Consider the following 23998-nt stretch of genomic DNA (forward strand, 5'->3'; position numbering starts at 1 on the left):
GATAGAAGTAGTAAATGCACTCTATATATGGAAAAAGTGGAATCTGTAATAACTTCAAGTGTTTTTGGAGGGACATCATTTGAGCTTTTGGGTTTAAAGCCAGAACTGAGACTCCACCTGTCAGTAAGAGATGATTTTGAGAATTGATCAGAATTAGTTCACCTCAGTCCAGATATTGACAACCCTGACATGCAGGCAGAAGGTCATTTACCAGATTAGTGCCACCTGCATTGATCAGACACACTGATAACTGCCACTTTGACTGATCACACAGTCAGAGAGAAAACCGATAGCCCACCAGTTCCAACCCTCTCTGATCCATTTCAAATAGCAGCACAAACTCCATCTGGAGTTATCCAGGCCTGTCGCCCCATATGGATTTAAAGACACTTATAATCTTTCCAATCATAATTCTGCCTTAAGACTCCTTTAAGGTAAGGTTAAGTCGTTCAACTATTTTAAGTACAAAGCTCCGTGGTGAAGGTTCATTCCTTAAAGGCTTCTTCAAACGCTTGGAGACAGCAACATGAATTTCCTGAAAGAAATGTAAGACTTGACAAAACTCTATATTAGTGCGGGAGCAGCTCTTGTACTGCCTAAAGGCTGTCTGAGGTCCACGACGTGAAACAACACTGGAACAGTTGGGCGGCTGTCGGCCTCGTTCTAACATAATAAAGACATTGATGAAAACCCATCTGTGTCCCCACATGCTTCACTGGAGGCTCATGCCATACCTATAAAACTGCCAAAACTGCTTCTTAATCAAACCATATTAAAATACCAAACCAAATTAGGAGATATAATGATAAGCACAGACTCTAAGCATGCAAAAAAAGCCTTCTGTTAAACAATCACTTCTTCACGATTTCGTAATATTCTTCATGTTTTCTAGAAAACAATATAAGTATCCTTAAAACAAAATAATAAAAATCCTTATATTAGAAATGCATAAAATGTGCTTTATAAGTACTAATAAACAGAAATGAATAAACAAATTTGCTAGTAATATTCATGCTAAGAAGCGACTAGTTAAAAGTGAGAAATGGTCACTAAACTTGAGTTTTTTTTTTTTGTTGTAGTTGTTTTGAAAGCTTGAACGTTCCATTTTGAGATGGAATTAAGGTCAGAGCACGGAAACCATCAGTGTGATATAGTGCTTTTTGGTCACCCGCAGTGAAATTGCACCGATGCACTCACTCATGTCAGCTAACTCGCAACACTCATAATTTAGAGCTGTGCAACACTGGCCTGACACATCATTTACTAAGTGAGAGCCAAGAAGCTGTACAAAGTAAAACTGTGTGCACCGTCTTCTCCACTAAAAGAGCAATCAGTGGCGGCTTGCCCACGGCCACATGTTGACATCTGTGATGCAGATGACTCTTACTGATGTTGCAAGGGTCAAACGGAACTGTTATTTCAACTAATGTGTTTCCTGCTGACAGCAAAAGCGTACCGGAGCTGGTCAGTGAAATGTGTTGTGTTTTGGATGACGGTGTCCCCATTCAAGTGTTTTGACTTGCAAGACTTCCTAAAACCCTATTTGATTGGGATTTGTTTTAGGAAATGTCTGTAAAGCAATTTACTCGGGATGTTTGTAACATTTTCACACAGCTAAGCCATGACTAACCAGGATTGCACCCAGGAGCATTTATATATTGCAGCCACACATACGTATGGGAATTGCATTTAACATTGGGGTACTGTCACTGTGGCGGCACCTTTTTAAGAGTTATAGATATGTACCATCAAGGTATTAATGCTACATTAGGGTACTAACTTAAGATACTAAGTTTTATCTTTAAGGTACTAACATGCACCCTTTAGAGCTAAATAATGTCCAATGTGTACCTTTTGAAAACGTGTACCTTTTTGGGACTGCCCCAGTGAGAGCAAATATTCAAGCATATACACGTTCAAAAGGTTTCAAAATAAGTCTCTTATGATCCCCAAGGCTGATTTATTTGATCAAATCACAGCGATTTTGTACATATTTTATTTATATCTTGCAATTCTGACTTGCAATTCAACTCATGAAATCAAATTATATCATCAACTTATTAAATTAATAAATTTAGATATATTATTATTATCTTTCTGCATTTATTTGAAACATTCTAAACATTATAAATGTCTTAACTTTCATTTTTTTATGTTTTTTTATGCATCCTTGCCGAATAGAATTTAGTATTAATTCCCTTAAAAAAAGTGTCTATGATTATTTGGAGGAACTGTCTTGAATTTCAAGCAAAATAAAAAAGAAACTACATAATGTATGTCTTTAGTCTTTGTTGCTTTTACTGTTTTGAAAAATGTTTTCTAAAAAACCGAGGCAGGTAGCACAATCTGAACAAACAGGCACACACACATAAACCTTAACACTTGAACTTTCTCCATCATTCTGCTCGCAGATCACGTAATTACAAAATTACATATTTACGTAGGCTACTTTTCTCATTTTTCAAACCAAAGAAATCAGAATCCTTTCTTCTTTCTCTATACAGTTAATAGATGTCCTGTGCATTAAAGAACAATATAAAATGAATTAAATTTTTTTCCCTCTTGCAAGTGTCAAGGTTGTACAGTCTACCATCTTTTCAATAAAAACTCAGGACAAAAAAAACCCTGTATGCTTTGCATCCTTAAGTCCATTCGGAACAGCAAGTGTTATCTCTCAGAAAAAGTTGTGAACGTGTCTATTCACTGACAATTTTCTACTTAAAACACTTTAATACAAATGCTAGACATGGACTGCTGAGAGCAGATTTAAAGGATTTTATTAGCATGTCCTTATAACTGCTATTATTTTTGATTTCTTTTTTTTTTGTATTGTTTTACAGAAGGTAATAGAAAGCTATAATCTTTACCATCACTGAAAATTGCAGTCTGTAAAAAATCCTGAAATATTACAGACAAAGATTAAAATCAGAGAAAAGCTCTAATAATTAGTACACCACCTTCCCATGTAAAACTAATTCTGTCCAAATAGAGCCTTAAGCTCTATTTTCGATATGACAGCACCCAAAATACTATCAAACACTCCAACGCAGCTCCATTCTTCGCGAAAGATGGATAAAAAGGCGCATAGGAAACAAAAACATTGAAAAATGATATACGACCTGCCAAATCACAAAGATGTCGATTCACACTGGACTAATATTATCACAGGACCTGGGTTCTGTGAAATATGGAAGGTTTATTTTTTTGGGGGGGGTTGTTCTTTACAAATTACAGGCATGGTCGATTGAAACGGGATTAAGATCGCAGACAATTTCCACAATTATTATAAATGACTTGCGGTCACCAGGTAATTCTAATCCCGTGCGAATAGGGCCTTAGTTAACCAGTTTCACCAGAAAGGCTATGTACTGTATGACAAACAGCTTCAGACCAGGACAAAACTAGCATGTGTCTAAACTGGTCTTCTCTGAAAGAAGCACAAAGCTCAGTGCTCATCCCAGAAGTGCCACATGTTTTCCTCTGGCTCTGAGCAGAGAAGGGCAAGATGTTGTGAGATCCATCAAACACACCCCTGATTACACCACACTCAGAGGAGATAAATGGCCTTATTGGGACAGACCACACAGCGGCAAACCTCTAATCTGCTGCATAGATTAGAGTTCTCATTGATCAGCACGTCATCCTGTCACCACACGTGGCTACCTGGCAAACGTCATTAGCATTTGAACAGCAGTAATGAGTGAAGCATGTGTAATGGGCCAGATAGAGAATAAAAACTAATCCCAGGGGCTCCAAGTACTATAAAACACCACAGTATTATGGAGCATGTGTGGACAATTGAAATATATTAATATTTAAATTTCAATTTAAATATTAGATTTGGGGTCAGTAATGCGATTTTTATAGCGAGCAGGCATTGTAAATTTATCAAAAGAGAAAGTTAAGGCATTTATCGTGTTAAAACAAGATTTAAATTTCAATTTTTATTGATGATTTTATACTTTCATTCATTAAAGAGTCCTGTGAAAATCTATCATGATTTCCACACTTCATTTAGAAATAAATGAACCATATAAAGGATGCAACCTTTGTTAAACAGCAAGTCTTTGTTTGATTTAGAAATGAAAGAATAATTTAACTAACCATTTATAAATTAAACTCACCATTTAGGTAGTGAGATTATAGTGTAATAGTGTAAACATTATACAATGTAATATATATATATATATATATATATATATATATATATATATATATATATATATATATATATATATATATATATATATAGATAGATAGATAGATAAACTGCATGCATTAATACATGAACTAATATATGAACAGCACTAGTAATAATAACATATATATGTTTAAAATGTAACCTTGAATGGGCATTGCTCTGCACAGTCAAGATATCAGAACACAGGTGAAAAGATGAAAGATTTCATTAATACTAAGACCTCGGCTAGAAAACAACATAAATACAAAATGTGATATAATAGCAACTTGTTGTGCATTTCACATGTATTTTTTAATTGATTTTCTCACATCTATTTTCCAGTCTGCAATCTACACTGTAGCACTATATGTATTGATTAAAGCTGTGTTGGGTTTGACATTAGCTATAATTACACTGAGATTCTGCCGTTGATTAGCTAGAGGTCACAATGATTTGAGCCTGCTGTAAATTTAAGGGGGGAAAGGAGATAAAAAACATGGAGAGAAGGTGACGTGGTCCTGATATTATATTGACACTCTCATGTGGTCTGTGAATTTCTGGCAGAGCTGGAAAACTAAAGTACAACGCAGAGGTCATAAACCAGCATAAAATTACAACCGCGACTACAGGATTCAATGAATTTGAGTAACGTGCTGCTGACACAAACTTAAATGGCTGACTTCTTCAATATGTCGCTTTAGAGATAGGCCTCGGCTGAAGCACGCTGACTGACACACAAGCTCTAATGCTGCAGAACTTCACATGTGGCATCACACCACACTCCCGCTAAGTGCCAGCGACCCCATCGTGCTGTCAGCAGTGCGAAGCTCGAGGTATGAAAATGTTAAGGAAAGTGAAAAATAAATAAAAGCAGTTCTAATAGGATGCGGTAAAACATTCGCAGCTGCCAGAGGAATTGCTTTATTTATGACTTTTTTTTTCTCTTCACATCCTGGTGTAATAGAGCTTCTGTCATCAGAGTAAATGAACACGGGGGCTGCACACTGAACCTGAAGTGCTGTGAAAATAATGAACAAATTCTGTTTCTCGGAGGAGTTCGCTCGTCTATTTGAATTCCTTTAAGGAAATGCGGAATTGCTACAGAGTCCAGAGATGGAAACTGCCACTCCTCGTTTGCCCGACGGAGTTGAACACTTAAGAGAAACTGGCAAGCAGAAACACCTGGAGCTGATATTCAGAGATCCTCACTGACAAGAGCCCTTATTAGACTGCCCACAGTGTGGGTTAGCTGCTGGAGAACTAAGGGTCTGGACATATGGAGAAGTTCACACAGGGAGGTTATTGCAGCACCAGGATCAGAAACATTATTTAATTCCACTGAAACAGGAGATTCTTTGACTTTGATAGAATGCTTCGCAGAAGCCATTATAAAAGTGCTGTCTTCTTTATTTTGTTCCCTGGAGTCGTTCCATGCTACTGTGCATCTAAGAGATCGACATCCTGGACAATTCAAACTGTTCATTCGTCAAATTGAAAACCCCATGTTGGTGAACAAAATTTTCTGATATAGGCTTGCACATACACTGCTTAAAATCTATATATCTATACATATATTTATCTATATGTCTATTATATGTATATATGTTTACATAATATATGTGTGTACTGTTTATAATATGTACTGTATATATAAATACACACTCATACAGTATATATTTTGAAGATTTTTACATGTATATATTTATATAATAGATATCATATCTAAATATATTTAAGATACAAATATAATTTTGGTCCCACTTTATATTAGGTGGCCTTAACTACTGTACTTACATAAAAAATTACGTACAATGTACTTATTGTGCTCATATTGTATTGTAAAACACTTTTGCTGCTATTGAGGTGGGATGGGGTAAGGTTAGGGAGAGGGTTGGAGGTATGGGTAAGTTTAAGGGTGGGTTACGGTGTAAAGTATGGGTCAACAGTGTAATTATAAATGTAATTACAGAAATTACATACAGATGTAATATATTTGTTTACATAATATATGTGTGTACTGTTTATATTATGTATATATAAATACACACTCATACAGTATATATTTTGAAGATTTTTACATGTATATATTTATATAATAGATATTATATCTAAATATATTTAAGATACAAATATAATTTTTTCTTAAGTATATGCGTGCTTGTGAGTGTATTTATATTTACATGATAGATATACACAGTACACACACATATATTATATAAACAAAAACTTTTATCTTGGATGTTTAAGAGCACTAATATGTACATATAGATACATATATACATTTTTTTCTATCCTAAGTATTTCCTTATATACATTGTCACGATATGCAGGAGCGAGAAGCAAGAAAACGCAGGAGACGCTGGAGATGTCTTCAATATGGAATTTTAATTCAAAGACGTGGAATTACAAGGAGTACAGGGGGAGATGACATATACAACAGCCGACAGAGAACTGGGAACAGGGAACACTTTCAAAACACAGAACAGGAAAATGGGATAACGAGACAGACCTGGGATCAATGGAAACACATAGAAAACAGCTGGAATAAAACTAATACAAATGGGGAACACCTGGAAAGAAATCAACACAATGGGGACAGGGACACATACCCCCTCCCGAAAGGCGTGGCCTTATGGCATATAACATCCAATGGGGAGGGGGGTAACATTGGAACGCAGAACGCGGAACCCGTTTGGGGTACCATAGCAGATCAGGAGACTCGTGAGACCATGGCGGATCTGGGGACTCAGGAGGTTCCGGCGGAGGTTCCTCTGAGGCCGCGGCTCCAACCCTTGCCTCGGCTGCTATGGCTGGAGCATTACTATCCCCCCCCAAAAAAATCCTTTTGGACATTTACAAGGATGTACTTGGGGTCTGGAGCCCTTCCTGGGCTTAATGGGGGATCAGGAGCCCTCCCTGGGTTTAACGGGCAAATAGGAGCCCTCCCTGGGCTTAACCCGGGATCAGGAGCCCCCCCTGGGTTTCATTCAGGATCAGGAGTCCTCCCTGGGCTTAACGTTGAAACAGCAGTCCTCCCTGGGCTTAACTTGGAAACAGGAGCCCTGCCTGGGCTTAACTCTTAAACAGGAGCCCTTCCTGGGCTGAACTGTGGATCAGGAGCCCTCCGTGGGCTTGACTCAGGATCAGGAGCCCTCCGTGAGCTATGCTCGGGAACAGGAACCCCTTCTAGCCTGAATTGGGGATCAGGGTAGCACTTACGTGGTGCTGGCACTCATGGTCGCTCTGGAGGAGCAGGCACATTAACGTATTTTGGCCTGGCCACATTAATGTTTAGTGGACTTGCCATACTAATGGCTGGTGAACTAGTGTGGGGTGCGATCGGTGGCGGACTGGTTCTGGCTTGGGACAGGACTGTCACGCTGCCAGTCTTTGTTTTCCTGGGTGTTCCCTAGTGAGCTCACTTCCCCTTAGGCACTTCACCATAGGCACTTTAATTCCGCTAGTCTGGTTGTGTCTTCACAGTAATTGCACTCCAATTAGAATCGCACAGGTGTTGACAATACTCTGTCATTAGTTTCCCTATATAGAGCTGTCTTTCTCTGTTGTCATCATGGAGTCCTTACCCTATGTGTCTCATGCTCTCGTTCCCCCGAGACTTCCTCTACCTTCTCATTCTTCCGAGTTCCCCGTTTCATCCGGTTCCCTTTTTGGTTACGTTTGTCTCTCATGACTGTTTATTTTTGTAGTTACCCCTCTGTTTAAATAAAAACCCTTACCTGCATTTGGATCTACCCTCTCTTTGTGTTTTCCCAAACCCAACCGTGACAGAAGGACTCCATCATGCCTAGATCCAGCGGTGTGAGATTTCGAATCGGTTCCCCAGCCACCATGGAGGAACGGAGGGGGAGATTCCGGAACTTAACCACCCTTCATCAAGAGGGAAGGGAGGTGGGTGGCCTGGCGCAATTGTTTTGGACTTTGGCAGTCGGGTTAGGTTACAATGATGCAGCACTAAAGGATTGGTTTAATAATTGCCTGGATGATCCTTTACCTCAATGGGAGATGAAGGGGTTAGAGATCCTGGACTTTTGGGGGTTTACCAATTACCTGCACCATCGTGCTCAGTGGAATGCAACAACCACACCAGAGTTTCCAGACAAGGCTGCCAGCTCAGCCCCACAACCCAAGATGGCCACCAGCCCAGCCCCACAGCCCAAGATGGCCGCCAGCCTAGCGCCACAGCTCAAGATGACCGCCAGCCCAGCACCACAGCACAAGATGGCCGACTCAACGCCACCGACTCTCCATCGTAGAGGGCGGAGGAGGAGACAGGCAGCTACTGTTCCTCAGGACCCGGAGAACGTTCCCGAGCGGGCGGCTGCCGTCCATGAGGCCATTCCCGATGCGGTGCCCGCTGCTGTTCCGGAGGCGGTGGCCGAGGCTGTTCCCGATGCGGTGCCCGCTGCTGTTCCGGAGGCCGAGGCGGTGGCCGAGGCTGTTCCCGATGCGGTGCCCGCTAATGTTCCGGAGGCCGAGGCGGTGCCCGATGCAGTCTCCGAGGCGGTGCCCGATGCAGTTCCCGAGGCGGTGCCCGATGCTGTTTCCGAGGCCGAGGCTGTTCCCGAGAAGGTGCTCGATGCTGTTCGAGAGGCCGAGGCAATGCCCGATGCTGTTCCCGATGTGGTGCCCGCTGCGGTTCTGGAGGCCGAGGCGGTACCCGCTGCTGTTCCGGAGGCCGAGGCGGTGGCCGAGGCCGTTCCCGATGCGGTTCCCGTTGCTGTTCTGGAGGCCGAGGCGGTGCCCGCTGCTGTTCCGGAGGCCGAGGCGGTGACCGAAGCCGTTCCCGATGCGGTTCCCGTTGCTGTTCCGGAGGCCGGGGCGGTGGCCGAGGTCGTTCCCGATGCGGTGCCCGCTGCTGCTCCGGAGGCCGAGGCTGTTCCCAAGGCGGTGCCCGCTGCTGTTCCGGAGGCGGTGGCCGAGGCTGTTCCCGATGCGGTGCCCGCTGCTGTTCCGGAGGCCGAGGCGGTGGCCGAGGCTGTTCCCGATGCGGTGCCCGCTAATGTTCCGGAGGCCGAGGCGGTGCCCGATGCAGTCTCCGAGGCGGTGCCCGATGCAGTTCCCGAGGCGGTGCCCGATGCTGTTTCCGAGGCCGAGGCTGTTCCCGAGAAGGTGCTCGATGCTGTTCGAGAGGCCGAGGCAATGCCCGATGCTGTTCCCGATGTGGTGCCCGCTGCGGTTCTGGAGGCCGAGGCGGTACCCGCTGCTGTTCCGGAGGCCGAGGCGGTGGCCGAGGCCGTTCCCGATGCGGTTCCCGTTGCTGTTCTGGAGGCCGAGGCGGTGCCCGCTGCTGTTCCGGAGGCCGAGGCGGTGACCGAAGCCGTTCCCGATGCGGTTCCCGTTGCTGTTCCGGAGGCCGGGGCGGTGGCCGAGGTCGTTCCCGATGCGGTGCCCGCTGCTGCTCCGGAGGCCGAGGCTGTTCCCAAGGCGGTGCCTGATGCAGTTCCCGAGGCGGTGCCCGATGCAGTTCCCGAGGCGGTGCCCGATGCAGTTCCCGAGGCGGTGCCCGATGCTGTTCCCGAGGCGGTGCCCGAGGCAGTTCCCGAGGCGGTGCCCGAGGCAGTTCCCGAGGCGGTGCCCGATGCAGTTCCCGAGGCGGTGCCCGATGCAGTTCCCGAGGCGGTGCCCGATGCAGTTCCCGAGGCGGTGCCCGATGCTGTTCCCGAGGCGGTGCCCGATGCAGTTCCCGAGGCGGTGCCCGATGCAGTTCCCGAGGCGGTGCCCGATGCAGTTCCCGAGGCGGTGCCCGAGGCAGTTCCCGAGGCGGTGCCCGAGGCAGTTCCCGAGGCGGTGCCCGATGCAGTTCCCGAGGCGGTGCCCGATGCTGTTCCCGAGGCGGTGCCCGATGCTGTTCCCGAGGCGGTGCCCGATGCAGTTCCCGAGGCGGTGCCCGATGCTGTTCCCGAGGCGGTGCCCGAGCTGTTCCCGAGGCGGTGCCCGATGCCGTTCCCGAGGCGGTGCCCGACGCAGTTCCCGAGGCGGTGCCCGACGCAGTTCCCGAGGCGGTGCCCGACGCAGTTCCCGAGGCGGTGCCCGAGGCTGTTCCCGAGGCGGTGCCCGAGGCTGTTCCCGAGGCGGTGCCCGATGCCGTTCCCGAGGCGGTGCCCGACGCAGTTCCCGAGGCGGTGCCCGACGCTGTTCCCGAGGCGGTGCCCGATACAGTTCCCGAGGCGGTGCCCGATACAGTTCCCGAGGCGGTGCCCGATGCAGTTCCCGAGGCGGTGCTCGATGTTGTTCCCGAGGCGGTGCCCGATGCAGTTCCCGAGGCGGTGCCCGATGCAGTTCCCGAGGCGGTGCCCGATGCAGTTCCCGAGGCGGTGCCCGATGCAGTTCCCGAGGCGGTGCCCGATGCTGTTCCCGAGGCGGTGCTCGATGCTGTTCCCGAGGCGGTGCTCGATGCTGTTCCCGAGGCAGTGCCCGATGCAGTTCCCGATGCAGTTCCCGAGGCGGTGCCCGATGCAGTTCCCGAGGCGGTGCTCGATGTTGTTCCCGAGGCGGTGCTCGATGTTGTTCCCGAGGCGGTGCCCGATGCAGTTCCCGAGGCGGTGCCCGACGCAGTTCCCGAGGCGGTGCCCGATGCTGCTCCCGAGGCGGTGCCCGATGCTGTTCCCGAGGCGGTGCCCGATGCAGTTCCCGAGGTGGTGCTCGATGCTGTTCCCGAGGCGGTGCTCGATGTTGTTCCCGAGGCGGTGCCCGATGCAGTTCCCGATGCAGTTCCCGAGGTGGTGCCCGATGCAGTTCCCGAGGCGGTGCTCGATGCTGTTCCCGAGGCGGTGCTCGATGTTGTTCCCGAGGCGGTGCCCGATGCAGTTCCCGAGGCGGTGCCCGATGCAGTTCCCGAGGCGGTGCCCGATGCTGTTCTGGAGGCCGAGGCGGTGCCCGCTGCTGTTCCGGAGGCCGAGGCGGTGACCGAAGCCGTTCCCGATGTGGTTCCCGTTGCTGTTCCGGAGGCCGGGGCGGTGGCCGAGGTCGTTCCCGATGCGGTGCCCGCTGCTGCTCCGGAGGCCGAGGCTGTTCCCAAGGCGGTGCCTGAGGCTGTTCCCGAGGCGGTGCCTGAGGCAGTTCCCGAGGCGGTGCCCGATGCTGTTCCCGAGGCGGTGCCCGATGCAGTTTCCGAGGCGGTGCCCGATGCAGTTCCCGAGGCGGTGCCCGAGGCGGTGCCCGATACAGTTCCCGAGGCGGTGCCCGAGGCTGTTCCAGAGGCGGTGCCTGATACAGTTCCCGAGGCGGTGACCACAAGGCCGTGGTGGTCTTCCACTCCGCCCTGGGGGACTCTGGCGGTGACCACGAGGACGTGGTGGTCGTCCGCTCCACCCTGGGGGACTCGGGCGGTGACCACGAGGATGTGGTGGTCGTCCGCTCCGCTCTGGGGGACTCCGGCGGTGACCATGAGGACGTGGTGGTCTTCTGCTCCGCCCTGGTGGACTCCGGCCTCGACCACAAAGACGTGGTGGTCTTCCGCTCCGCCCTGGAGGGCTTTGACTTTGACCACAAGGCCGTGGTGGTCTTCCGCTCCGCCCTGGTGGACTCCGGCCTCGACCACAAAGATGTGGTGGTCATCTGCTCCGTCCTGGTGGACGCCTCAACATGCCCTTCATGGACTTATGTTTTGTGTTTTTTTGAGTTCTGTTTCTGTCTGTTCCTTTTAGTTTAGTCTGGCCCTCCTTCCCTCCCCCTGAGCCTCCACCTGTCCGCCTCCCTCCTGGACTCCTTGTTTTGTGTTGCACCTTTCCATTCCTCCTGGTTGCTCCTGTCCCTGTTTTCTGTCCCTCCGTCCCTCCCCCTGGTCCGCCGCCGTTCCACCTCCCTCCTGCCTCTTTTTCTGTTGGGGTTTTCCTGGGTTTAGGTGGAGCATCTGGTAGCTGCTCCGTAGGGAGGGGGTAATGTCACGCTGCCAGTCTTTGTTTTCCTGGGTGTTCCCTAGTGAGCTCACTTCCCCTTAGGCACTTCACCATAGGCACTTTAATTCCGCTAGTCTGGTTGTGTCTTCACAGTAATTGCACTCCAATTAGAATCGCACAGGTGTTGACAATACTCTGTCATTAGTTTCCCTATATAGAGCTGTCTTTCTCTGTTGTCATCATGGAGTCCTTACCCTATGTGTCTCATGCTCTCGTTCCCCCGAGACTTCCTCTACCTTCTCATTCTTCCGAGTTCCCCGTTTCATCCGGTTCCCTTTTTGGTTACGTTTGTCTCTCATGACTGTTTATTTTTGTAGTTACCCCTCTGTTTAAATAAAAACCCTTACCTGCATTTGGATCTACCCTCTCTTTGTGTTTTCCCAAACCCAACCGTGACAAGGACACTCCCCAGACACCGGAAGACACCTTCCCTCCAACTAACCCACTGGTGTCTGGGAGGTCCATGGGGCAATGGAAGATGACCCCGAGCCAGAACAGCTGATTAAAGACAGCGTCATCCAACGCCTGTCGCCATGGCAAACTTGCAGAACGTAAAAATGGGAAAAAGAAAAACGAGAAGGGGCACTGCTTACTTTTTTCAGGTCGGCTGTTCTGTCACGATACTCAGGAGTGAGAAGCAAGTAGATGCTGGAAATTTCGACAACATGGAATTTTAACTAAAAGACATGGAAATACACAGAGTAAAGAGGGATTTTATCCACACTGGGACCCGGTTTAAAAAAATAGCGGTTTCACCTGATGAAAATGCCAGATCCATGTGGACAAAATGCCTATCCGATAAAAAATTTGTGCGTATTCACAGAATCGCGTCTCCGTGTGGACGGGGCCATAGATAACTGGATAATGGGATAATGAGACACACCTGGGATCAATGGAAACATAAAGAAAACACCTGGAATAAAAGAATACAAACGGGGAACAACTGGAAATAAATCAATACAATGGGGACAGGAACACACAAAACATGGAACAGAGACAGACATACATAAGGAAATACTTGAAAATACTTGAATACTTGAAATACTGGATTGAAAAAAAAAAATGATTATATATAGTTTATTCTGCAGGACTGTCATAAAAAGATTGGTAAACCAATGATTTAAAAGTCCTGCTTCTGAAATTAACACTTAAGACTGGTTTTGTGGTCCGGGGTCACATATGACTGATTTCCAACAACACAGATTGACCTCCTTGAGCTGCACAAGCTAAAGCAGAAAAAACGATAAACACCAGTTAACAACGGTTTAATTAACCCCTCAAAAGGATGTATGTGTGACTAAACTATGAAATTATGCCTATGCCTAAAACAAACAAACCAAAATATATAAAATAGAAGATATCTATGAGCAGCTGCATATTCTATTGTGCACTCAGTCTTTAAAAAAATAAGTATCTACAAAGACCACCAAATATCACAAAAATAAAGAAAACCAATGTTGGGAACTTGGCATGTCAATGACAATATGGCGCCTGTCTGTGTAACAGGCAGATCTTGGCCAAAATGATCTGCAGTGTTGACCAGACTTTATGCACATAGTTAAAAGTCCATTAGTCCAGAGTGTACATACTCTAGAGATGGGCTAAGGCATTCAAGGCTGTAGCTGGATTTCAATCAGGCTGTGCACTGCATGACAGGTGTCTCTTAAGAGTGCTGCCAGACTGTAAAAAGAGTTCTGTCCTGCCCTTGAATACAGAAGAGAGGGAAATAGATCACTATGCAATGAGCTTTAACTGGCCAGTAAACTGGAGCAGTCTGAACATCAGTGTAGAGAAAAATGCCCCGTCTCATGGTCAGAGTGGAACAGACCCCGATATCCATGCATCAATATGCTCATTCTTAGGAAATAAAGCAAAACAGAAGAAATGCCTAGTCCTCCAGAGCCCAATTAACTCTGGCAAAAAGAAGTCAAGAAAGCTGCACACATGCCCAAAAATCCTTCATTACTCTTTCAGTCTCTTTCTTAGGTTTGGGCTGAAAGGTAAAATAATAGAGTGAAGGAAACACTTCACACTTCTCATCAACATAAATATCAAAATCATTTTGACTCCGCTAGCTATGATTACTCGCTGCTTTGCTACACAAATGTGTTTTACCTATAAATACTTGGTAATTAAATTTTGCATAGCAGCATTGTATTCATATGAGAAAGCTACTCTTCTGAAAATGAGGTCAAACCAAATTTGTATAATAACACAGAGGCCCTTTATAGTCATGGAGTCTGAAATAATGAATTCGCAAATGAAAAAATAATAAGACACTCTTTCTCATCCCCCAAAACAACTGATTGTGTCAAATTGCATCAAATAGAGTATTTGGCACTGGTGTTAAGTAAACATCACACATCTGATGTGTTTTTAAGAATTATTAGAAAAATATCGGACTCTAATTGCACCAGTTTCAAACACCCGCATCTTTCAGACCTGTGTGTCAATTCTCCTCGGGAACATTAATTAGTTAACTTAACTGAATTCTTCCCAGCCTCCTTAATCTAGCCACCCATAATCTATTATGACACAATAATAAAACACGCAAAAAGGCTGCAATTAGTTTCACAGGTTGTAAAGATGGGCTATTAAGGTCTCGCCAAGGCTTCATCAAGTTCACGTTACTGGATTTCTCATCTTCATGGCATCTCTCATAAATTACAAAGCGTGGTTAAAATGGGTCAGACTAACTGATCTCCAAAGCATGCTGCTGAGAGAAACCCGTTCAGACAGCTCTATAGCCACATCTGCACCGATGAAACAGCGTGACACTGACATGACATGAACCAATGTGTATGGCTGCTCTTAAAAGCCTATTTTATTAGATTTTATTTATACACTCTCAATAATAGAATGCTTTATAGATATACAAATCATCCAGAGTTATAATGGAATACACAGACACTATCGGAAAACATTTTAGCATTTCTATCGTCTGTAAAAAATAATGCAATCTTTTTGCTACGGGTGGATATTAGAATCCTTCAGATATGACAATTTATTAGTGGTGCTGTCTAAAACAGCACTAATACTGTTGCTTATGCTTTATTCAACACCCTTAAACCAGCGTATTACCCTCGTGGCGTGCAACTTGGCCTGCATAACAAACGTGTTCACAATCGCTCAAATATATGGTGAGGTTTGAATGGTGGTGTACGTACATACACATACAGACATTTTCAAATGATGTAATTCCAATAAACAGCCTACAAGTATTTTGATTGTATACCTTGTGAGTTGACGCAAGCCACAGTTTGAGTCCTGGTTCCATTTCCACAGTTCCCTTCGGTGGGCACACACGCGCCCTCAGACTGCACCTGCCACAGGAAGCACACTGGATCCTCACAGGGCATTGACTCCAGGAGATGGGCACAGCTCTCTGTTCCTGATCCTTCTTCCAGCACCTCTCTTCTTCTCTGCCTGTAGCCTGTGAGCAGAGCGAGAGACAGGTGGATTAGGGGTATTGTGAGGGAAAATGAGTGGCCAGTGAGTACTGAACTAAAATTCTAGCGGTGGCTAAATAAGCCTGTAATAGAAACCCATTTGAAAAGGCTTTCTGTCACAGCTTTTGTTAGCAGAATAAATTCCTACTCCCCTCTCTTGCCTGAATACACTCTTTTCATTTACTCATTTGTAAAGCATGAGCTATTACAGCAAACTGAGACGCCAGTCATAAATGAAATAGCACTGGAATATGAACATTTAACACTTAAAATACTGGTTAAAGATGAAGGCAAAACATTGTTCTCATAAAAAAAAAAAAAATACATGCATTGTGCTGCTAGAAAGATACTCATCAAGTCCTTCAGTAAAAAAAAAAAAAATAATAATCTTAGGCTAGCATTAATTAATATTTCATAAACTGGCATACGTTTTCAAAGCCAGCTCTGGCTGACATCAATATGCATTAGAGTACAGTGAATAAGTGGGAAAAAAGATGAATCAGGCATTACTCCAAGCATAATTTATCAAACAAGATGATCTGATGACTAACATAAGGGTGGGATGCTAGCTGTCTGGATACCATCTGATCCTGTTTACGGTCTGTGATGAGTAGATACTAACTCCTCATATCTTTGCTCCTCGAATATGTGCATGCCAGTAGTGAGATTTGGTTCATCTCACACCCCTGCAGGGGGCTTGACTCGGCAGTCCTGGGAATGTCCTAGCGTCAGCCAAGCCTTAGAAATAATCAAAACATCACACAGCTCTCAACACTGCTGTGACACAAAAAACGGTAAACTCTATAAGACATGAGTGTATTGTGTGATGAGAGATCTGAATGTATGCCATGTATAATTCAGAACTTGGGGTATTACCAGTTTGCTTCACTTATCACAAAATATTTATGAAGACATACATAAGACCCTATATCTAAGAACAGACTTGTATTCTGTAGACATTTGCTCTGTTTCAGGATTTATGATTCCATAAAACGCATCTATATTCTACATACGTATTTACAACAATAACATTTTCTGCAAAAACGTGCCCACTTCTCTCTGGGGCTTTTCTTCTCTCTTTTATAACTTTTCTAAACCACTAAACATTTGTTTCCACAGATAATAGGCCAATAGAAACATTCCTGTAGGAGAGTGTTGTAACATATTTTGGTTCCAAGATCTGTAGCTGAGGATATATAAATAAATATATATATATATATATATATATATATATATATATATATATATATATATATATTTTTTTTTTTTTTTTAATTTAAAACATTGATATAATATTCACTGTCTGCTCCAAATTTAAACATATTAAAATGTGCCATTTCTCTCCTAATTGTATAATTATATTAATAATATATACTATTAATTTTGTATATAAAGACTGATATTCTTATAACCTTCCCCACTTCCGGGGGGAATTGGTTGTATTTTACAGGGACTTATTGCACTAATGAAATTAATTTGTTCAAAATAATTTTTAAGCTATCCATCATCCATAAAAAGCCTTCATATTTGTTATACAGACACTTATAACTTTTACTGTCATCTCAGGAGGTTGTCATATACTGGAGACAGACCAACTGTAAAATAAAGTGAGAAATAAAAAATGCCTCAAAATATATTTACTTAAATATTCAATGTTATACACACACAAAATATATATCAATATTTAAATACGCTTCAGCCCATGCACTAAAATGCACGTTTTGTTTCTAGAAGACACAACATTACTGAAGGTGTAACAAACAACTTCCTTCACCTCTGAGCACCAAGATCAGCATTCCTCTTCTGTAGATGACAACAGCTCAACCCCAGGACAATAAAAGAACAAATTACGACTACACATCATTCTGAAACTACACCTGAGCAGCATTGTGAAGGACACACTCCCATGGAGAACATGCATGCAGACACAGTTCACACACCAACAGCCCTGTTTCTGGAACACAATGAATGCCTGGATGGCCAATGCCCTCCTCCAAACTGTGAAAAACAATTTGGTGGAGACACATCCCTGCGGATATTAATAATTGAAAGGTTCACGGGAGCTATCGGATTTATTCATAGGAAAGACTGGTGGACTGCAGGCAGCGTTTCACTTCCAATACTTCAGAACCTTATCAGTCCCACTTCAATGCTCCCTACTCACATTAATGCTGGATAGAATTTGCCACTTACCATCATTACCAAGCCGGTGTTCAATTTATTCCTCCACACACGCTTACATTCACCCAAGATGACACAAAGAGGATAAAAAAATGACTGTGGCCAATTGTAGATTTGTAATGCGCTAGAAATGTTAATAAAACAACTAAAAAACAAATCCATGAGGCTCCTCTGACGAAATGGGTTTGTATGTGTAGAAAAGAAGTTCATTTCTCTATTTATGAAAGCTCTAGGCTCTGGAGTTCTGCATTGTTCATCAAATATATAAGATCAAACGATACTCTGAAACAGCAGTGAGGTGAAGGGCTTGAAAACAGTAAACAGACTCTTGTCTAACAAGGTGCAGCCTAAGCAACGAATAAAAGAGAATCTAGACACCCTAACTATCAGACAGTCCCACTGGGACAACACGTCACAAAACCTTCTAGACAGCACTCAATTTACATGAAAAGCAAATCCTTCTCAGATGGGTTTGTTGCAAGGGAAAAAAGTGACCTCTGATATCTCTCGAGAGTTTCAGAAGAAATATCAATGTCTCGAATTGATTTGCCAAAATATCTGCAAGTATGCAATCAAAAGTTAGAGATTTCAGTATGAACGCATTCAATTCTTTTTTTTTTGCATTTTGTAGTTCACTCTAACTCCTACGAATAATTAAATAAATTAATACCAAAAACATTTAAAATACCATATTTTATATTAGTTTTTTTTATACATACACACACTGTGGACCATATTTATAATTTATACCTTTCTGATGCAATACATTTTAAAATGTCATTTATTTGTAGTTTATTCTTATGTTCTTCAATCTTCAGTGTCACATTATGCTTCAGAATTTGTTTTCATTAATGTTAAATATTTTTTGTGAAAACGGAGATACTTTTTTTCAGGATTATATGATAAATATAAAGTATTAAATAAAAGCATTTATTTAAACAATTTAAACAGAAGCCTTGTACCATTATGTCTTTACTGCCACTTAGTAAAATTATTACATAAGATTATATCATGTTATTTTTAAACATTTTTTATCTCATAATTCAGATATTCATACCCCTAAGTCTAGAATGTTCATCTTGTTTCAGTAAAGCAGGTGAATGATAAAAGTGCATCAGAGTTTTGAAGCTGGGATTATTCCTATAATTCTTCCTCAGAATGAGTCATTTCTGACTGAAAGCTCCACTTATGTATGACTGATTTGTGTGACATCAGTCTGTCCTCTGCTAAATTTTCTCATTTTAGGTTAGTACCCTGGCAGCCTGCTTCAGTGACAGATGTTATCATCTCTCACCAGAAGCGGTGTCAGTTTTAGATACTCTGTTACCTCCGTGTTCAGCTCAGTAGAAAGGTGTACCAATCATTAATTTTAAATGCATATTTAAAGTGGATTTTACAGCTTCTATTAATAAAAGGGGCAAAATGATTTTAGTTTTTTCTCTCCATTGATGACATTTCATTCCCATGTTGGCCCACCTTTTCGTCCATGTGTTTCCATGCAGTTGTCGTGGAGACAGGCCCCCCAGGAGGACCAGGATGAGAGCAGGCACAGCAGTGGGCACGGTATGGAGCATGGCTGCACCGCAGAAGGCAAATCTCCTGTACACAGACGCCCACTTACTGGCCTAGACACTAGAGAGGTATAAAGAGAAATAATCCATATGTTGGGCAAATGTAGTTAGAACATTTTTTGGCAAAATATAGTTCAGCTTAATAAGTATGATTTTCTGATCTTTCCTGCTGAGCACAAACTCCCACACAGAATAAAATTCATTTCAATGTAAACCAATGCAAGTATTTGGCTTAAAGTACATGAAACACTATCAAATTAGAAAAATAGAAAAATACAATACAGGAAAGGGCCTGGTTTTATCCATCAGTTGGTGATTGGATGGCAGATCTGAATGCGAGCTTGGAGTTGATTGTAAGATTGTAAGTGTCAGAATTAAATGCACTAAATGATAGGAGAAATTATTTGATTTCTCAGGAAGACCAAGTTATGACATTCTGAATAAACATTATAAATTACAAAGGAAAAAAATGAAACATGCATGGATAAATTATTTACAATAAGATCAATAATATGCATTCAGAAAATAGATATTCAAGGTGAAAACTGGACAATTTAATCCATCAGAAATGTGTTTGATTGTGAAATGAGAGTGTTATGTAACAGAATAAAGCTAGGCTTAATATGAATTTGCTAAAAAAAATCCTTAAATAGCTATTTGGATGTTGATTAATGCTATCATGGACTAAGAGACATCAGTGGGAAAGTAAAGTTGTTTCAGAGGAATGGAAAGTTAATTTTTCGTTCAAGAATAAAGTGTACTGGATAAATAGTGCCCAATAAAACCAGGAACATTGAGTAAGAAAGCCTTTGAATTGCATTGATTCTCAATGTGACTTTTGTCAAACAAGTGTTCCAAAGTTTAGGCAAACCTCTTGAAAGGCTCTTACTTTGGCTGTGCTCTGTTAACATTAGTGTGGGAGTCCTCTGGGTCAGGTGGAAAGCAAACACCACTGCTGATTTCCATTGATCTATATCCCCAAACAACATTGATTGAAAGGAGTCATCTTCATCTGTATGCCTTTCTCAGCTCAGCATGCCTCGAATCCATCCATAAGCTGCTTTCACTGGCTGGTGCAGCTCCTCGAAATTAATTTCAAAGCAAGGTGACTCCCTTTAACTACCTCTAATCTTAGAAACAGGCATGGTTACACACAGCCAATGCAAATGGCTAACCAAAATACTTTTTGATCAGGATTTCCTAAACCAAAATGAATTAGTCGTTGAAAACCAACACATCTGCAGCTGAAAAGATGCACAGAAATTGCTCAGTCACACCACTGTAGCTTACTGTCCTTTAGACACTGATCCTTACCCTCTTTTCTGTGATGAGGGGTGGAGTTGTCTGGGACCTGGACGCAGTACAGCTGCCTGGTCTGAATCCCTCCACCGCAGAGAACGCTTACATTGTTAAGCCGTCTGTCCAGCTGGCTGAGAAGAGGGGCCACTTGACAGTTCCCCCAATCTGTGGTCTTCCACACATACCTGGAGAACAAAAGCACACGCATACTTTGGTGAAACTTCTTTTGTTTTGGCCCTTAAAGTCTCATTACATCGTTCTGGGTTCCTCTCAAAAGTTGCATTGGATAAATGGACACAGTGAGCTGCCACTGAAAGATACTAATAGGCTTAGCTTCCTGTTTTCCGGTAGGAAACCATCTACTAATGAAAATGCACTAACTAAGCAAAATGTTATGATGCATAACGCAGTGATTTTAATGAAATAACAGTCTGCTGCTATTGATCAAAAACCTAATCTCATTAATTAACTTCTTCTAATCTTTGCTATGCTCGGATGCAACAGGGGTTCAGTAAATAAATACTTGGAACCCAGCACTCAAAAAATAATTTAGTACTTTTTTTACACTTTTACATACAGTAGGATATTAATTATTATTGGGAGGCTAGAATACAAACCTAGGACAGTTTGGTAGTAAGTCCCCGATGATGTTGCAAGCTTCCTTTTCTTCAAGAGCGGTGCATTCTTTGCCCAGTCCAATAGGAGTCTGCGTTATGCTTCGAGTCCTGACTCGAAAACCAGGCGACATATCCGATGCCCTACATGTCTTTGAACACGGACTCCAAAGGGACCAATCAGAGGTCTCGCAGTCTCTGGGCATAATGCATGACTGGAATGTTCCAGGGCCGTTGTCAAGAGTACAAAGACTAAGAACAAGAAAACAAATAAATTAGGAATGAGAGGCGCAATGAAAACATATTGAAACATTTCAATACTGCCACAAAGAGCAGATGAAAGACAATATGCCATTTAGAGTTGAAAGGACTCAGTGAGAATATGCTTTATGAGATAAATGCCATCAATTGTTCCTCTACTGCTACTATTTAATAGGGTGTAATGAATGCAATTTGTGATTCATTTAAAACAAATTTACAACCCAAACCCCCCCGCCAAATTTTTTTTTTAAAGCAACATAGCCAACTTTTCATTGTATAATTTGCATATTTAATACTATGAGTAAAATACCTGTGGCAAGAGAAGACTAAATTAATAATGAGTCAGAGATCTTCAAATTTTCTTAATAAACTGCAATGCTTGAGTGATGGTATACAGCACTTTTTTTTTTTTTTTTCGCATAGCAGACACCAGAGTCTAATGAATGTAAAGTGAAGCATATTTTAAATGAGTTATTCACCTTTGTATCTACGAAGCAACATCTGCAGTATGAAATATGAATAAATACACAACAAATTGGATATCTAATTAGCGATTCATCCATATAAGTCACCCGATTCAATTACTTGTGTATGTCCTAATCCGTTTGTGTAGCATTCATTTTCACTTCATTTTCAATGATAATTAGACTATAATTGGAAAAACTGCAGAAATTGAACTCAGGTGGGAAATATTTGAATCGCTACATTTCATTAAGCATGCATGTAAGATTCACAAATGAATATGTTAATTAGAGCGAATGCGCTGTCTCACTGTAAAATAACACCGCGGCCTCTCTCTTGTTATGCTACACCTGTAGTAAACCTGTCAGACCCCATTCTGCTCTACATACCCCAACAACACCTTCCTCCACTTTGAACTGTGAATGAGGATGCTTGAGAATCCATATTAAACAAGCATGGAATGAAAAAAAAAAGAAAAGGAACACCTGCCGTTTCCACAGACGAAGACATTTCAGTCATTGAGCCAACTAAGATTCACTTATAAGACATACATATGCTGACAGAATACAGTCAGGTCTTGCTGCCAGACATAGATTTGCTCTCAGCGAAATTAATCACAGATGACACAACTCCCAAAGAATGCAAGTTTCACTACGTCAACTCTAATTTCATAAGCTTTTGTCTTCATAAGCCAATGACAGGTGACAATGCCAAACGTGTGAATAATGAAGATATTTGTGTCAGAGCACAGCAGCCTCTTTTCACCTGACGTGAGGATTAACAAGGGATGATCCCCATTTTACAGTCTGTTTAAACTGACATATCAAGAACTGTTGCTTTACGCTAGTAGAGTTACACGGCTCTTTGCACTTCATATAAGGCCCTAATCCACTTATACTACAGCTATAAAACTTATTTACTGTTTATAATTACATAATTTTACATACAATTTTATTTCTAGAAAAATTGTATCTAAAATTATAGATGCAATTTAAACTTCCTAAGAAGAAAATGGGCATTTCAGCAAGATATCTGATAGGATTTTTGATAATTGCTAATTATGAGAGCCATAATAATTAATAAATACTTTAGATTTGTTTAAATTTAGTGTGAAATAATTCCAGATTAGTGTTGGGTAAATTACTTTCAAAAAGTAATTAGTTTAGCCTTTTAGCTTTAAAAACAACTTTAATACTTAAACATTTTTCAAAAAAAAATTTAACCTTCTTTGGAGAACAAATAAAAAAAAAATCTGAATAACAAAAAAGCTTAAGAAAAGTTAAACAATACATTTGTTTGGCAAGAAAAGATCAACTAGTAAAATCGCTACAGGTTTATGTCAAAATAACACTTTAACTAATGTAGGTAAGAATAAATTCTATAAATGACCATTGCATTCATAATATCAAAAGAATTGTGTGTGTGATTTGTTCTGAAGGTGCCAGTGCTGTACAAACGCGTCTGTCTCTGGCTCAGCACCAGCTAAAGAGTGAACGAAGGTTTAAATTTAGCAGCCGATGCTGTGTACCGCACTGAACAATCTAATCACACTGGTGTGATTGTATCAAATATAAAAAAATATATCATTCACCTATTTTTGTCTTTTGGAAGCTGCATTTAAAATCCACTTGGCTCAAAAATCTACAGGGGGATAACTTTGAATTAACATGACACCTCTGATGTTAGTGATAATGTCAGTTCATTTCTATATATCATTAGCTATAATTGATTCACTGTTTGAATAACCGTGGAAAATAAATGTAGCCTAAATATAAATGTCTAATGTTTTTATTAAATTGTAATCACTTTCAATAAAATTCAGTACCATTAAACATATTTAATTAGCCTACATGACACCTATTGTCTGGCTGCTTTTAGCCTTACCCGGAGTTGGCACTCCTGCCTATGACCTCGCGTTTAGTTTCATATGATTACATAATCAGATAATATTCGTTTTCGATTTGAAATTTGAAGCCGATATCTAGGCTATTTATTCTTTTATGAACAACCTGGTAAGCGGACGACCTGAGAAGACACACGTTGTGTGTAAATCATGGCACGC

General features: G+C 42.5%; 1 protein-coding gene across 1 annotated transcript in view; it reads right to left on the reverse strand.

The window, feature by feature from the left end:
- The window catches only part of LOC113074586 (thrombospondin type-1 domain-containing protein 7B), a gene marked incomplete at its 5' end in the record, with an annotated part of 63193 nt that extends 41726 nt beyond the window's left edge, over window positions 1-21467 (reverse strand). The window contains 4 exons of the mRNA XM_026247434.1: window positions 15335-15532; window positions 19206-19361; window positions 20615-20784; window positions 21217-21467. Of these exons, the coding sequence (XP_026103219.1) occupies window positions 15335-15532; window positions 19206-19361; window positions 20615-20784; window positions 21217-21467 (775 nt within the window). The remainder of the gene's footprint in view (window positions 1-15334; window positions 15533-19205; window positions 19362-20614; window positions 20785-21216) is intronic.
- Window positions 21468-23998: the final 2531 nt, after the last annotated feature.

This window comes from Carassius auratus, unplaced genomic scaffold, assembly GCF_003368295.1.
Source record: "Carassius auratus strain Wakin unplaced genomic scaffold, ASM336829v1 scaf_tig00015216, whole genome shotgun sequence".
Taxonomy (NCBI): domain Eukaryota; kingdom Metazoa; phylum Chordata; class Actinopteri; order Cypriniformes; family Cyprinidae; genus Carassius; species Carassius auratus.